Source organism: Saccopteryx leptura, chromosome 3 (genome assembly GCF_036850995.1).
Source record: "Saccopteryx leptura isolate mSacLep1 chromosome 3, mSacLep1_pri_phased_curated, whole genome shotgun sequence".
NCBI classification, from domain to species: domain Eukaryota; kingdom Metazoa; phylum Chordata; class Mammalia; order Chiroptera; family Emballonuridae; genus Saccopteryx; species Saccopteryx leptura.
The window spans coordinates 26,356,041-26,372,057 of NC_089505.1; the positions used below are offsets into that span (position 1 = coordinate 26,356,041).

Genomic DNA, 16,017 nt, shown 5'->3' on the forward strand with positions numbered 1-16,017 from the left:
CTCAGGGTTTCGAACCTGGGCCCTCCGCATTGCAGTCCGACACTATCTACTGCGCCACCACCTGGTCAGGCTGTAACACCTTTTTATAATTGTCTTGCAGTTCTTGGATATTCTGTTCTGTTTTTCTTTTGTTTTTGTTTTTTTTTATCATCATATTTTCATTTTGGAAGTTACTATTAACAGATAGCTAAGCACAGAGATTCTTTCTCAGCTGTGTCGAGTTTATTAATAAAGCCGTCAAAGGCATTCTCCATTTCTTACAGTGTTTTTGCTCTCAAGCATTTCTCTTTGGTTCTTTCTTAGAATTTCCGTCTCTGCTGACATTGCATATTGCCGTGTATGTTGTCTACATTTTCCATTAGAGTCCTTTGCTTATTAATTGTAGTTATATTTACAGACAAGTGTCAGTTTCTCTGACACTTCCAACAACATCCCGGCCATATCTGAGTCTGGTCTCCTGCTTGCTGTTTCTTCAAAACTGTGGTTTGTTGTTTGTTTGTTTTTTTGCCTTTTAATATGCCTCACAATTTTTTCTTGAATCATGGACTTGATGTACTGGGTAAAAGAAAGTGCAGTAAATAGGCCTTTACTAACGCAGTGGTTGGGTGTGTGCTGGAGGAGTCTTCATAGTCCTGTGGTTGGGTGTCAAGCCAGGAAGCCTGGGCTGCTGGGATGTGAACTTCACGAGTGCCTCTCTGGTTTCCCTCTTTGTTTTCCACTCCCTCAGTGGGACCAGGTGGAGTTGGGTGTTTTCCTTCCTCAGGGTTAGGCTGGAGCCAGCTGGGGTCTGCTATTGCCCTTCCCCCAAATCATTCAGGCTCTGATAAAACCTGGGCAGGTTAGGCTCTGTTTAAATAGTTCTGAGGGCAGGCCTTGTTAGGAAGAACAGAATTTGCCCTCCCGTTGCTGGAAGCGGCAGGGGGTGTTTCTCAGGCCTTCACTGCGACAACCTGGTGGGCTCCTGAAGGCAGAACGCGTGGAACGTGGGGCCTCCTGGAACATTTCATCCCATTGAGGGTCCTCCCTGAGCCTCCGGCAGCCCGTCAGCTACCGTTCACATTTCCCTGCCCTGGCTGGTTCCCGAGATTTCGGCTGGCGGAGTTCGGCTCCGGTGAGTCGTGGTTCTCTGTCTCTGCCTGTCTGTGTCTCCAGTTTGGGGGGCAGCAGTTTGTGACCTCAGGTCTCTCCTGGAACTAAGGAGAGCTGTTGAATTTTCAGTGTGTTCAGCTTTTCCTTGTTGTTTGGACGGAGCGGCGATTTCCAAGCTTCTAACATGACAGACCAGAAGTTGGGTTCCTTAATGATACATTAACGTTTTCTGGTCCAGGGTAGAATTTAGTGGAAATGTCCACATTCTAGTCACTGTTTCTATTATACTCCCTCCCAGTTCTTTTTTTTTTTTTTTTTTTTTTTTTTTGTATTTTTCCGAAGCTGGAAACGGGGAGAGACAGTCAGACAGACTACCGCATGCGCCCGACCGGGATCCACCCGGCACGCCCACCAGGGGGCGATGCTCTGCCCATCCGGGGCATCGCTCTATTGCGACCAGAGCCACTCCAGCGCCTGGGGCAGAGGCCAAGGAGCCATCCCCAGCGCCCGGGCCATCTTTGCTCCAATGGAGCCTCGCTGAGGGAGGGGAAGAGAGAGACAGAGAGGAAGGAGAGGGGGAGGGGTGGAGAAGCAGATGGGTGCCTCTCCTGTGTGCCCTGGCCGGGAATCGAACCTGGGACTTCTGCACGCCAGGCCGACGCTCTACCACTGAGCCAACCGGCCAGGGCACTCCCTCCCAGTTCTTAATCTTTTCTGGCTATAATTATTTCTTTCAAAATACTTCTTAGCTGTTAGCAATATAGTGCTTTTGTTTGTGGATTTTCTCAAATTCCACTCTGCCCTTGGGTTGCTAACCACAGTACTACCCGCGTTTGCCAGTGTCAACATTTAAGTAGAGGTGTATTGTTTACAGTGTTGTTCTGAATATTCTGTTTGCAAATTCCGCTTGGTGAGCTCAGTTGACTGCAGATGCATGTAGGGCTGATGGCTTCAGGAAAGAGTGGACAGAAAATGTTGGGTTATAAAATGATGGCTCAAAGCTGGACTTATAAATCTAGTTTTCTCTAAACCTGTTACTGTATATCTGTCTACAGCCATTCACCTGTATTTTGTGGTCCATTCACATTACCTAGAATTTCAGCCTTGCCTTCATATTAGAATCACTGAATCTATTTCTGTTGAATTGGTTTAAGTGGGTCCTGCTGTCAGTATTTCTAAAAGTTTCTAGAGCTATTCTACCATGCATTTAGGGTTTGAATCCATTGGTCTATACCAGTGGTCAGCAAACTCATTAGTTAACACAGCCAAATATCAACAGTACAACGATTGAAATTTCTATTGAGAGCCACATTTTTAAAACTTAAACTCCAAGATATTTTAGCATAAAGTGCATGAATACTAAGGGTTTTGTTGGGAAGCAGAGTGTCATCTTTGGGGTTTGACAACTCTGGATTTTAATTCCAGTACACCTACTCATACCTGAGTGGCCATGGACCATTCACTTGTACCCTCTAAGCCTGGGTTTTCTTCTCTGAGATGAAAATGACATTTTTTGAATGGTTGACATGAGAATTTAACAAATCCATACATGTATAGCAGTTGGTGAATAGTAGGTATTTATATACCTATATCTTGGTGTCTCAAGTAGTCAAATTAACTAGAAAATTAAATACTAAAAATATCCAGAAGTCATCTAGAAATGTATGGATATGGCTGAAAGGTATAGTGAAGGGAAATTTTGGCATTTCTAAATTTATATTTTTAATAGATACATGTCAGAGAAAATATTTTAGTAACATTAATAGGTTTATGCATGTGATTCTTATTTCTAAATTATGGATTCTTTGTTTTCTCACACATAATCTAGTTTATTATCAGAACTATTCACTTAAAGTCTGTTGTGATGTAGGTACATTCCTTATCGAGGTAGCGCCCGCACGTGGTATTTTGTGGAAGAGCCACACTCAAGGGGCCAAAGAGCCGCATGTGGCTCACGAGCCACAGTTTGCCGACAGCTGGTCTATACCAAGAGTCAGCAAACCTTTTCTTTAACCCTTTGAGTAGTACGAACATTCACATACGTCCTCGTGCCTCCTGACTATCCAGAGTATGATCGATTTATTTTAAAAATGTATACGGCAACATTAAAAAAAAGGCAAATGTATGTTGTTCTTGTTTCCATAAATGGGTTATCAAACAAACATGACTTTAAGTTAATAAAACTGAAACTAGAACTAATTTCATTTTTCAGAAAAAAAAAACAACACCTCACTCCCGGGGGTCAGTGAGCATGAAAAAAACCTCACTATTCTAAGGGTTAAAGAACCAGGTAATAAATATTTTGGGTTCGGAAGTCATATAGTCTTCGTTGTGACTACTCAACCAGGCAAGACATAGGCAAGTCTGGGACAGGTATGGAACTTGATTTGTGGAGACCAAAACTGTAATTCATTTAATTTTCATGTGCCATGAAATAGTCTTCTTCTGATGCCCTTTCAACTAGGGCCTCGCGAATGTGCAATCACAGGTTGTGAGTGGGATCTGGCCTGTGGGCCGTAGTCTGGCAGCCCCTAGTCCACAGTTTATCTGCTCACTGCTCTGGTTCAGTTCCCTAAGAGAAAACATTTCCTTCCCTGGGTCCCAGATAACATCTTAAGTGAGTCCTAACATTAACTACTTATTTCAAGTACGTCTTATCAGAACATTTTAAAACATGGTAATGCATTTCCTTAATAGCCTTAGAAATTGTAGGAGTTGATATGCTTTTTTTCCCCTATAAGTGACAAGCCTGCCTTACAAGTGACAAGCAGTAGGAAAGGTATTTTCTCATTAACATATAGACAGTTGCAGGGTGACTTTAGGTGTTCTACAGTGCCAAAGCTGGCAAATGCCCCAGTGTTTTCCATCTTTCTACTATGCTATATTTAATATTAGTCCTGGCTGCTGTCTTGCCTCGTGGTTACAAGATGGCTGCAGCATCCCCAGCCATCACTTGCAGACACATAACATCTAGCAAAGAGGCAAAGTATTTCCTTTTATGTATGTGATATACTTTTATTTATTTTTATTTTTTATTATTATTTTTTAAACTTTTTTTTAAATTTTTATTTATTTTTCACAGAGACAGAGTGAGTCAGAGAGAGGGATAGACAGGAACAGACAGACAGAAATGGAGAGAGATGAGAAGCATCAATCATTAGTTTTTCGTTGCGCATTGCAACACCTTGGTTGTTCATTGATTGCTTTCTCATATGTGCCATGACCGCGGGCCTTCAGCAGACCAAGTAACCCCTTGCTGGAGCCAGCGACCTTGGCCTTGGGTTCAAGCTGGTGGGCTTTTCCTCAAACCAGATGAGCCCGCACTCAAGCTGGCGACCTCGGGGTCTCGAACCCGGGTCCTCTGCATCCCAGTCCGATGCTCTATCCACTGCACCACCGCCTGGTCAGGCTAATATTAACGTATTTTAGAACAAGCCTCTCCTCCTGTATAGGTCTCCCCTTACTCCCTAAAACCAGATCAGTCCCTGGTGAAGGCACCGAGATCACCATGATTAACTATCATGACGCATACCCTCTGCTGTTGGAGGGATCTGGTCTGCCTTACATAGATGGCCTCAGGATCCCAGAAGCAAATCAAGGTCTCGTTAACAAGGGAAAGAAAGAGATGGCAGTCGGGAGAGAATCAACTGCTTCTCAAACAGAACTAGAGTCTTAGGATTAAAAAAATAAATAAAAGAACCCGAAGAAGGCTGTCTGCTGAGCCTCTCAGATCCATTTATTTATTTCCCTTAAAGACCATTAGGGAATTGTTCAGTATAATTTTCCTGAAAGAACTTTTATTCATTTTCACTAAAATAAGTTATATTTTTTGCTTCAGTCCTCAAAGCTACTACAATATTATTTCTATCAGATTGCATTTAAAAAGAAATGTATCCTATTTTAGATTATTTTATTTTTCTAAAACTGTACATTATACATCTAGCATAAAAATGTTCATATCGCCTAACCAGGTAGTGGTGAAATGGATAGAGCGTTGCACTGGGATGTGGAGGACCCAGGTTTGAGACCCCGAGGTCGCCAGCTTGAGCGCGGGCTCATGTGGTTTGAGCAAAGCTCACCAGCTTGGACCCAAGGTCACTGGCTCGAGCAAGGGGTTACTCGGTCTGCTGAAGGCCCGCAGTCAAGGCACACATGAGAAAGCAATCAATGAACAACTAAGGTGTCGCAACGAAAAACTGATGATTGATGCTTCTCATCTCTTTTCGTTCCTGTCTGTCTGTCCCTGTCTATCCCTCTCTCTGACTCTCTGTCCTTGTATAAAAAAACAAAAACAAAATGTTCATATCAAAAATGGTTTAAAAAGCCACTATTTTTTGTTTATTTTAAACCAACAAAAGCTTGTCTAGTTTTGCATTCTGTACTGTGGAGAAAGTGAAAATATTTTCCTAAAACGTTATATCATGGAATAGGAGTTTAAGGAATATACATGTCACCCTCCTGTCACCTCCCCAGCTGCATGGGTGTTCTGATCGGACTTCCACCTGCTGAGTGAGAAGAATCCTCACCTCCCCACGTGAGAAGAATCACAGAGGGAGAGCTGAGCTGTATCCAGTGCAGACTCAGCCGTGTTCATCCTGTTGAGAGTCCTGACCCCCAGTCGGGAGCATGGACTGAAATGCCGCATTGGCAGCTTTCTTGGAAGGACGTCTGTTACCATGGAAGGTGCTCCAGCCCAGGACAGAGAGGTCAGGCTTCTGGTCCCAGCTCTGGCTCATTTGAGGTATTGAACATCGGACAAGTCACTTAGCCTCTCTGAGCTCTAGTTTTGACACCTGTGAAGCAAGAGTTTGAACTATGTGATCTATAAGGTTAGATCTAATTGATGTTTTTATTGTGACCCGAGAGTTTGATGTTTACTTTCCAATGTTAAACTGGTTTCTACGGTTACTCATGCTTGGTAAGGACCACACGGTCAGTCCTTACCAAGATAATGTGTTAGAGCAGCAACTCTTGGTCCTCACACAGCGGCATCGCCAGACTCCCCTGAGGACCCGGGGCGAGACAGTCCCACGCGACAACGCCGAGTCCTTTTCCATTCTGGGAAGCAAGCGTGACACTAAGGAGATAATGTTGAAGAGCTTTATTATTTTTTAAAACTAAAAGGTATGCAGATGTCTGTATTTTTGTTGTTAATATTGAAACATATTTCACCATTATTTACAACATGGTTGATCACTGTAGCTCTGAAGGTGTTTTTCCCCCTCCTTCTAGAACTCTCTAGCCATCTCGAAGCCCTCACACAGAAATAAAACCATGAGGTCCTCAAACACCTGTGTAGGAAGAAAAGTTTTATTTGGTGGCAAAAGTGGTTACCTTTGGCTTATCGGTATTTTTCTGTTGTCTTTCTCTTCAGAGCTAGTTCTTATGCTCATTAGTAATTCTAATTTGGTTTTCTTAGCTCACATAGAACTTTCCTTTTCACCTTCCTCAGGAGTGTTATACATTTTAGAAGGGTCCAGTTATCTTTAGAACACTTTGGGGGAATTTTTCCTTAAGGAACCTAAATGTGGGTTAACTAGGCTGACACTTGTCTAGCCTCTCCCCCAGCCTAAAGTGTCCCATCCATCCATCCATCCATCCATCCATCCATCCATCCATCCATCCATCCATCCATCCAGGAGTCTGCCCATGAATAGCAGCTTCTCCGTCTCAAGTCCTTCCCTCTCCATCTCTCATGTGGGCTCAATTAAGGGTTGAGCACTGTGATTTAAATATGTAGTTTCCAAGAGCAGTTTATACTGGCTCGTCCAGCCCAGGTGAACCCTCTTCATACCGGAGGCCTGAGTCCAGGGCCTCGTGCCCCGGAGGATTCCTGGTGGCCTCTTCATAGGTGGGTGGTAAACAGGTGGAGAGCGAGGCCGCCTCCCTGGGCAGGGGTGAGTAGGGGACGCCCTGCTCCCCGCTCCAGGGTAAGCCCGGCAGGAAGTCAGTCTCCTCCCCCGCGGGCGGGGGCTCTGCGAGGTCGATGCTGAAGACCTGGCCCTGGGGTCCCGGGGCCTTGCACAGGCGGTAGAGGAAGAGCAGCAGGAAGGCCAGGAAGAGCACGATGGTGGCTGGGAGAAGGATGCACAGGAAGGGCTCCACGTCTTCCTTGGTGGAACTTATCTTCTGGGTGCCCTGTGGTTAGGGAACGCAATCGAGTTAGATGGTGATAACAGAAGTCCCCTGCATGTCTTTCATCTTTTATTCTTATCATTACTCTCTCACTTTGAAAAATCACTTAATCATTCATTTATGCCAGTGCTCTTGAGCCCACATGAAATCAAGTGAATCAAGATATAAAGTCTGAATGTAAAATGGCCAAAATACACATTGATATCGGACATTAATAAATTTTAGATGGTAGGTCTACTGCTCATTCTTTAAATGAGAATTCTTACTATTTATGTATCTCATTTAGAATTTGACCAGTAATGTTTTATTCCCACAATCAAATCATAGGGAACTCAATTTCTTTAATAGTGGAACAAAATCTGACATGTTCATATCATGTGTAAATAACATTTCAAATCCGATTTGATAGCTGATGCTTATTATGACTGAGATTTTAAAATTTCTTCAATCTGTTCTTGCAATATTTGTAGGATAAATATGAAAGAGTTTGACCTCTTTAAAGAAAAATAATTGCACATAAATTCTTAAGCAGCCTACAAAGTGTTGATTTTGCGGTGTTAGCTCAGAAGATAATGAGTCCTGATGGAGCAAATACCATGATAGGCATGAAATGATATTTCAACAGCAAGGTAGATTAATACAAAAAATAAACACTGTTCCAAATTGTATAAATGTTGCTTTAAATAAAGCTACTAAGGAATAATGAAATATTAAAAAGCTTCTCTATTATATAAAGCATTACAGCAACAAATATAAATGTATACACTACTGAGAGGAAAATTTAAAAATTACTTATGATTGTATTTTAAACAAACAAAATTCTAAGCTCTTTATCTACTTATTTAAAATAAAACAATAACACTGAGAGCTGGGGTTCTCTTGATTTCGGTGGAAAGGACAATTGTTTTTCTGGTCATGACTCCTTAAGAGACTGGCTTATGCAGCATCAACTGTATAATCATTTTTACTTCTTAAAGAATTTACAAGTATGTGTGTGTGTGTGTTGACGGAAAATTAGGTGGTTTATTAAATGTTTGTACTGCCGGATATTTTGTCTTTGGTAAGATATGAGTTAAGATATTTTAGCATAAAATGCATAAATATTAAGGGTTTTGTTGGGAAGCAGAGTGTCATCTTTGGGGTTTGACAACTCTGGCTTTTAATTCCAGAACACCTTCTCATACCTGAGTGGCCATGGACCATTCACTTGTACCCTCTCAGCCTGGGTTGTCTTCTCTGAGATGAAAATGACATTTTTTGAATGGTTGACATGAGAATTTAACAAATCCATGTATGTATAGCAGTTGGTGAATAGTAGGTATTTATATATCTATATCTTGGTGTTTCAAGTAGTCAAATTAACTAGAAAATTAAATACTAAAAATATCCAGAAGTCATCTAGAAATGTATGGATATGGCTAAAAGGTATAGTGAAGGGAAATTTTGGCATTTCTAAATTTATATTTTTAATAGATACATGTCAGAGAAAATATTTTAGTAACATTAATATGTTTATGCATGTGATTCTTATTTCTAAATTATGAATTCTTTGTTTTCTCACACATAATGTAGTTTATTATCAGAACTATTCACTTAAAATCTGTTGTGATGTACTCAACTTTGATTACAAAAGCGGTAAGACTAGATGGGCTCATAGATTGCTATAATTATTAAGAAATCAAGTGGGAGCCAAGAAGCAACTTATTTTCTCCCTCCAGATAAATCATTTAAAAATTTAAAGCTATTATCTCTTAGTACTTAAAGCAATCACTCCTCAATCTTGATAAACATGGACCGTTTTGCAGGACTTTTCTTCATTCTCCATCAGTTATATAAATGATAATAGTTTCTGAACAGTTGTGGGCATCAATATTTAAATACTCTATTACACCCTAAAAGTTCAATATGCATAAAATATAAAGGCACTTAATGTTCTGTTTGAAAGGTTTTATATAATAAATCCTATTCCCAATTATGACAATTTTAGTACTGTTGATACTTGTTGCAAAAATTTGTGAGAAATACCACAGTTCCCTCCTGTAATCAGAACTTCCATGGGTTGAGTTATATTTGTTCAAATACCAAGTAGCACTGCTTATCTAATCCAGAAGATGATAATTTATTGAGATAAAGCATTCTCATTTTCTGTTAAGATATGCATAGAGCTATTGGACAAACTTATGGTACCCTTACTTTGCTTGTTTACTAATTCATGATATGTGGGTTCAAATTGTTCTGATTTTTTAAAATGCAGAATGGATGTCTTTACTTGTTTAGTCAAATGTTTTAATTTGTTCACTTTCTTTGTAGTGTTGTTTAGAGAATGTTTTAAAGAAATATCCAGTTAAAAGTGTGCTGAAAAATTTTATCATTATATGTACACATGTAAGTGTTTGTCTATAAAAGATGGTTTTGCAGAACTTAAATGCCAATCTGATTAGTTGATTTTCCAGAAAACAAGAAAATAGGTTTTTTCCCTTTTTCTTACGGGATAGTGGTATTATTCATTTCCCTGCTGATGATAAAATTAATTCTGCGTTCTTAGGTTTCCACCAATATTTTTCCTTAATGCTGTCTCAGATTGAGGCTTCTTTGGTGATTTCCCAGACAGAGCAAAGCGGCTACCGCATTTCTTAGTAGAGACAAAACCTTAACCCCCCGCTACCCTTTCGGAAGTAAGATGCTGGCTTCTGCCACGTCTTAGACACGGTGGTCATTATATAGCCAGAGAGTCAAAGGGAGTTTCTTATTTTTGTTTATGTAGACATGGCTTACTGAGCAAAGAACAGAGTTGTAAAACCAAGACATATTTTGTTGACCCCAAACTTCCAGTGTTCTTTGACATATTTGCTCTATTAGGTGTTCTTAGAATATATTTGCGGCAAGTTTCACTTGAATTTATCATTGTTAGAAGAATACAACTTTCAAGTTACTCCCTTAGACCATGCTAATCAGTAAAATCATATATTTGTCATACCTATAATGCAAAATGTTGCCACTAAGTTTTAAGATCCTAAACATACAGGCATCTGTTGGTTTAAAAACTGACATACTTTGGGGAAGAAAAGGCAGAAGTCATGGGTACAGACCTGCAGCTGGGTTTCCTGAAGAGGTAGGCTCGGCTCGCTGGGTAGCCACTCGTATGTGCCCCTGTCGGCATGTCCAAACTTCCTCCAGCTGCTGCCGGACAGGCCTCGCATGCTCTCATGCAACCGGTGCGCTGCTCGCCCTTCCACCTCGCCGCCCGGATTGCAGCAGCACTGCTTGTGCTTGGCTTGGATCCAGCCGGGAGATGCTGGGCTGATGACTGTGGGTAAACTCACTCAACAGTGAGTGACAACAGGGAAAAGGAGCCAACCAGAGCGACCTCTCAGGACCGACTCTATTTAAAGTCAGTGCCTCTGGGTCTGCTTCTGTGGCCTTCCTCATTGCAAAGGTTGGCATCCGATACCAGATATGGAATAGATTGCAGACAGTGGAGTTCTCTGCATCGGCATTATTACAGTGCAACGAATGGTCTCAGCCACGAAAGAACTGTTTATATTTAGATGTAAATAACCCCTCCCCTTTCCTTCCACATCCCCTCCAGAGGTATAGCTGAGCAAGAAGAACTACCCAGGCTGAATAATTCCTTTAATTATTTCTGGACTCTGTGGTCCAGAGAGAAGGGGTATTTGGTAGAGAAGCAGGACTCATTAATAACATTTTAGTGAATTATTTAGATGAAAGATGTTAATGATAAAGTTGTACAGAAGCCAGACAGACTGTTTGGCTGGAATGTTTGCTGGTTTCAATTTAAAAAAAAAAAATCAAATTACTAATACCTAAGCAGTCTTCTTTCTGATTATCTTGTGAACTTTATAAAATTATTTGTATCAAGCTTAAAGTAAGAAACTTTCAGTTAGAAGGTTTACTGAAGTTATTTGGGGATGTTTAATTCTGCATATTTGAGGAAACATTTAAGACACAGCGATTGGATTCTCTTTCCTTTAGGAAAGTAAACTTAAGCTCCAAATATCTGCCCAGACCGCTACAATTCGATATTGCAACTACTCTCATCCTTATTTAAGCATCATTTCATCCAAATGGTTGTCATGATGCTGAAATAATATTTCTTCACTGGAACTTTTTTGCCCCCTTAATTAGGGTTCTTGAGCACTGTCCCCTGTGGTCTATGGATAGATTTGGGGGGTGCTGAACTCTGAACTTTGCTGATACATCCAATTTACCTGAAATAATTCATAATTTTCATCACCTTTTCTTTTTTTTCTTTTTTCTTTTTTTTTTGTATTTTTCTGAAGCTGGAAACGGGGAGACAGTCAGACAGACTCCCGCATGCGCCTGACCGGGATCCATCCGGCACGCCCACCAGGGGGCGATGCTCTGCCCACCAGGGGGCGATGATCTGCCCATCCGGGGGGTCGCTCTGTTGTGACCAGAGCCATTCTAGCGCCTGAGGCAGAGGCCATGGAGCCATCCCCAGCGCCCGGGCCATCTTTTTGCTCCAATGGAGCCTCGGCTGCGGGAGGGGAAGAGAGAGACAGAGAGGAAGGAGAGGGGGAGGGGTGGAGAAGCAGATGGGCGCCTTTCCGCCTTTCCTGTGTGCCCTGGCTGAGAATTGAACCCAGGACTTCCACATGCCAGGCCGACGCTCTACCACTGAGCCAACCGGCCAGGGCCTTCAACACCTTTTCAAAAACAGCTGCTCGCCCCCCCTACAACTTGGCATTTTGCCAAACTTAATATTTAGGATAAAAGTTTTCACGCTGTTTCCTAGTGCCTCCATCAGCACCCTGCTGTGGAACTCTTTTGTCATTTCCTCCTCTTATTTCTTATTGTGGAGTCAACTGATGTGGTGCTTTCAGTTAAAATGTTGCCTTGTACCTTTTGATGTGTTTCTATTTTAAGTCAATGCTCTATCCTCACACTGATACACTAGAAGCATCTGATGACCAGCGCACTATTTTCTTTTTTACATGTCAGTGGCTTTGCCAATACTACATCCTCAACCTGGACCATCCTTCTCTACCTTTTTTAGTTATTTAAATATCTTCAAATTGGAAGTCTGGATCAAAAACATTAAAATGCATCAGTAATGTTGACTCTCCTCCAGTACCGAAGAAGACAACAATTCTTGCTTTCATGGATATGTTTTTGGGGACCAAGAAAAACAAATTATACAAATAAAAAATATACCAGAAGGTGATTAATGCAACGGAGAAGGAGCAAAGCAAATGCTGAAGGGAGGGGAGGTCAGTTAGGATCTCATAGGGACAGTGATGGCAAGAAGCTGTCTCTGCAGGGGACTGAGCAGAGAAGATAGGAGGGAAGAGCATTGCAGACTAGGGGAACAGCCAGTGAAAGTCCCTGAGGCACTCACATCTCTGATAAGTTCTCAGAATGGCTGGTCAGGTCAGGGTGGCCGGAGCCGTGAGCCAGGACAAGAGCAGGAGGTAAGGTCAGAGGGGACACGTGGAGGTGGGAGAGCAGTGCGGAGTGTGAGGTTTGTAGAACATTGTCAAAAATGTGGCTTGTGCTCTAAGTGACATGGAGGAGGCACGTGGAGTTTTGATCAGAGGAGTGATGAGATCTGACTTCCACTTTGAAAGGACCCCTCAGGCCTCGGGATGAAATAGAAATAAGAATGAAGGGGAAACGCAGGGAGACCTGCTAAGGGATTTTAATAATTCAGGGGAGGACTAGTGGACCCAGAGGAAGAGCAGTAGAGGGGGTGTGTTCTGATATAATTTAGAGGGGATTCTAGATATAATTTAGGGACAAACCTAAGACTTTTTGAACTGAACGTGATGTAGGATAAAAAAAAAGATCAAGAAGGGTTCTGTTTTAGGCTTGAGAAACTGGAAGGCTGACCGTTGTCATTTACAGAGAGGGGGAAAGACAGGAGGGGAAGGTTGTCCTGTTGTTTTAAAGATGGGGCGTTGAGTTTCAGGCCTGGTAAGTTGCAGGAACTTTGGACGTTTGAATTTGGCATTTAAGAGTGGAGACTGCTGAGGTTGCCGGTTCAAAACCCTGGGCTTGCCCGGTCAAGGCACATATGGGAGTTGAAGCTTCCTGCTCCTCCCCCCCTTCTCTCTCTCTCTCTCTCTCTCTCTCTCTCTCCCTTCTAAAAAAATGAATAAATAAATAAAAATAATTTTAAAAAAAAGAGTGGAGATTAGACCACAGAGAATAGTTGGAATTCATGGGCAGGGAAGGGAGATGGTCTTTAATACGAGACTTAATTTGCCACAACATGAATGGACCTACAGGGTATTCTAAGTGAAATTAGTCAGAGGAAGACAAATACCACATAATTTCTCTTATATGTGGAATCTAGAGAACAAAATAAATGAAGAAACAAACAAACTCATAGATGCAGAGAACAAACTGAGGGTTACCAAATGGGAGGGGAGAGGGAGGGGGGTTGGATGGAAAAGGCGAAGGGATTGCGAAGTACAGATGGGCACTTACAAAACAGTCACCGGGATGTAAAGTACAGCATGGGGAATATCGTCAGTAATATCGCAGTAACTCTGTATGAGACTAGGTGGGCACTAGATTTATCGGGGAGATCACATTGTAAATTATAAATGGCTAACCACTATACAGTATACCTGAAGCTAATATAAAATAATAGTGAATATCAACTGTAATGGAAAAATAGAAATAAAAAAAAAAAAAAACCCTCTAAGACCTAATGAGATCACCAAGAGAATGTGTGTGAATAGAGAGGAGAGACTGAGTGAGTGGCCTGTGAGGTAGATGAGAAACCAAGAGTGTGTGGTACCCAGGAATTGAAGGGAGGAAATGTTTCTAAAAGGAGGGAATGATCTCGATCTCACAGGCCGCTGTTTGAGCAAGTGTGATGAGAAGTGAGATTTACTACTGGATTTAATAACGTGGGGCAGGGGTGTCATTGATTATTTGGACAAGAGCAGTTTTGATGAAGTGGTTGGGGAAAAGCTTTATTGAGATGGTTGTAAGAGAGAAAGGGAGAGGAATTGGAGATAGTGAACATAAACAACTCTTGAGTTAATTTTGCTTGAAAGGGGAGCGAAGAAGAGACGCAATTGCTGGACAGAGAAAAGGAATCCAGAGACTTATCTACTGAAACAGCACGCTAACACGTTATGGGGGGAAAAGCACACAGAATGTCAACCTCAGCAGTTCCTCTTCTAGGAATTCCTCCCGAGGAAACAATCTGATGACTATGCGGAGATTGTTGAAAGATGTTTTAGCACATTTTAAACATCTATCATAACAAAGAACTAGAAATTTTGAAAATTCCATAAAATGATAATTGTTTAATAAGTTAAGATATACACAGATAAAGACATTATCATCTGAAAATAAATGCCAGAAAGATGTAAATATACCATCTATTAAGAGGAACTTGTCAGAAAACAGAATGTTTATTATAAATAGTATAGATTTACATATCTCTGAATATAGAAACAAATTTGATGTTAGCAATATAGTGTTTCTCCTGAGTAATGGCATTATGAATTGTTTTTTATGGGACTACAGTTCTTTTTACTGACCAACATTTTATAATTGTTCTATGAATATGTGTCATATAAACAAGACGTAATAATTTCCAAGATTTTCCCATTTTTGAAGGCCCACATGAAGGTCATGTTGTTGTTATAATCCTACAGTTTCTTGTCCTTCACTAAAATTAGGAACGAATCACAATTTTCTCTGGCATCTTACAGCATGGTAGGTACTTAATATTATAGCAATTATATGAGTCAGCTTTGTATTCAAAAATAAGTTGAGGGATGGTAAATTGACTTAGAAAAGGACTTATAAAAGAGCTGCATGAAATAATGATTTCTGCCCTGGCCAGTTGGCTCAGGGGTAGAGTGTTGGTCCAGCGTGTGGAAGTCCTGGGTTCAATTCCCAGCCAGGGCACACAGGAGATGCGCCCATCTGCTTCTCCACTCTTCCACTCTCTTCTCTCTCTGTCTCTCTCTTCCCCTCCTGCAGCCAAGGCTTCACTGAAGCAAAGTTGGCCCGGGTACTGAGGATGGCTCCATGGCCTCCACCTCAGGTGCTAGAATGGCTCTGGTTGCAATGGAGCAACGCCCCAGATGGGCAGAGCATTGCCCCCTAATGGGCATGCCGGATGGATCCCGATTGGGTGCATGCAGAAGTCTCTCTCTCTGCCTCCCTGCTTCTCACTTCAGAAAAATAAAATAAAATAAAATAAAATAAAATAAAATAAGATTTCTGGCATGACTTTCAACATATTAGGGTGTAGAGCCAGTAGCCTGAATGTGCTATAACTACTTGCAAAAATGCTATATTATTTCAACTCTAGAAATTTATACCTGTGTAGATTTTAATAATCAGAGGTTTTTTTCTAAAGGTCTCCATAATATATCCTCATCATTTCAATACTTTCCCCCCACACTTCCATTATTTCCATGGGCTTTTTTTTTTTTTTTTGTATTTTTCTGAAGCTGGAAACAGGGAGAGACAGTCAGACAGACTCCCGCATGTGCCTGACCGGGATCCACCCGGCACGCCCACCAGGGGCGACGCTCTGCCCACCAGGGGGCGATGCTCTGCCCCTCTGGGGTGTCGCTCTGTTGCGACCAGAGCCACTCTAGCGCCTGGGGTAGAGGCCAAGGAGCCATCCCCAGCGCCCGGGCCATCTTTGCTCCAATGGAGCCTCGCTGCGGGAGGGGAAGAGAGAGACAGAGAGGAAGGAGAGGAGGAGGGGTGGAGAAGCAGATGGGCACCTCTCCTGTGTGCCCTGGCCGGGAATCGAACCCAGGACTTCTGCAC

The 16,017-nt window shown here is 41.9% G+C and overlaps 1 protein-coding gene across 1 annotated transcript; it reads right to left on the reverse strand.

Annotated features, from left to right (window-relative positions):
- Nucleotides 1-6,689: 6,689 nt before the first annotated feature.
- Nucleotides 6,690-10,462, reverse strand: SMIM28 (small integral membrane protein 28). The gene is made up of 2 exons (XM_066371751.1): nt 10,314-10,462; nt 6,690-7,227 (listed from the first exon to the last, which is right to left on the reverse strand). The coding sequence occupies exons 1-2, from the start codon at nt 10,422-10,424 to the stop codon at nt 6,844-6,846; spliced, it is 495 nt and encodes a 164-aa protein (XP_066227848.1). The 5' UTR covers nt 10,425-10,462; the 3' UTR covers nt 6,690-6,843.
- Nucleotides 10,463-16,017: the final 5,555 nt, after the last annotated feature.

What these genes read in the sequence shown, in the direction of transcription:
- SMIM28 (XM_066371751.1), bottom strand. Translation starts at nt 10,424, where the DNA reads ATGCGAGGCCTGTCCGGCAGCAGCTGGAGGAAGTTTGGACATGCCGAC. An exon ending in TTCAGGAAACCCAGCTGCAG is followed by an intron (nt 7,228 to 10,313) that starts GTCTGTACCCAT and finishes CCCTAACCACAG; the next exon opens with GGCACCCAGAAGATAAGTTC.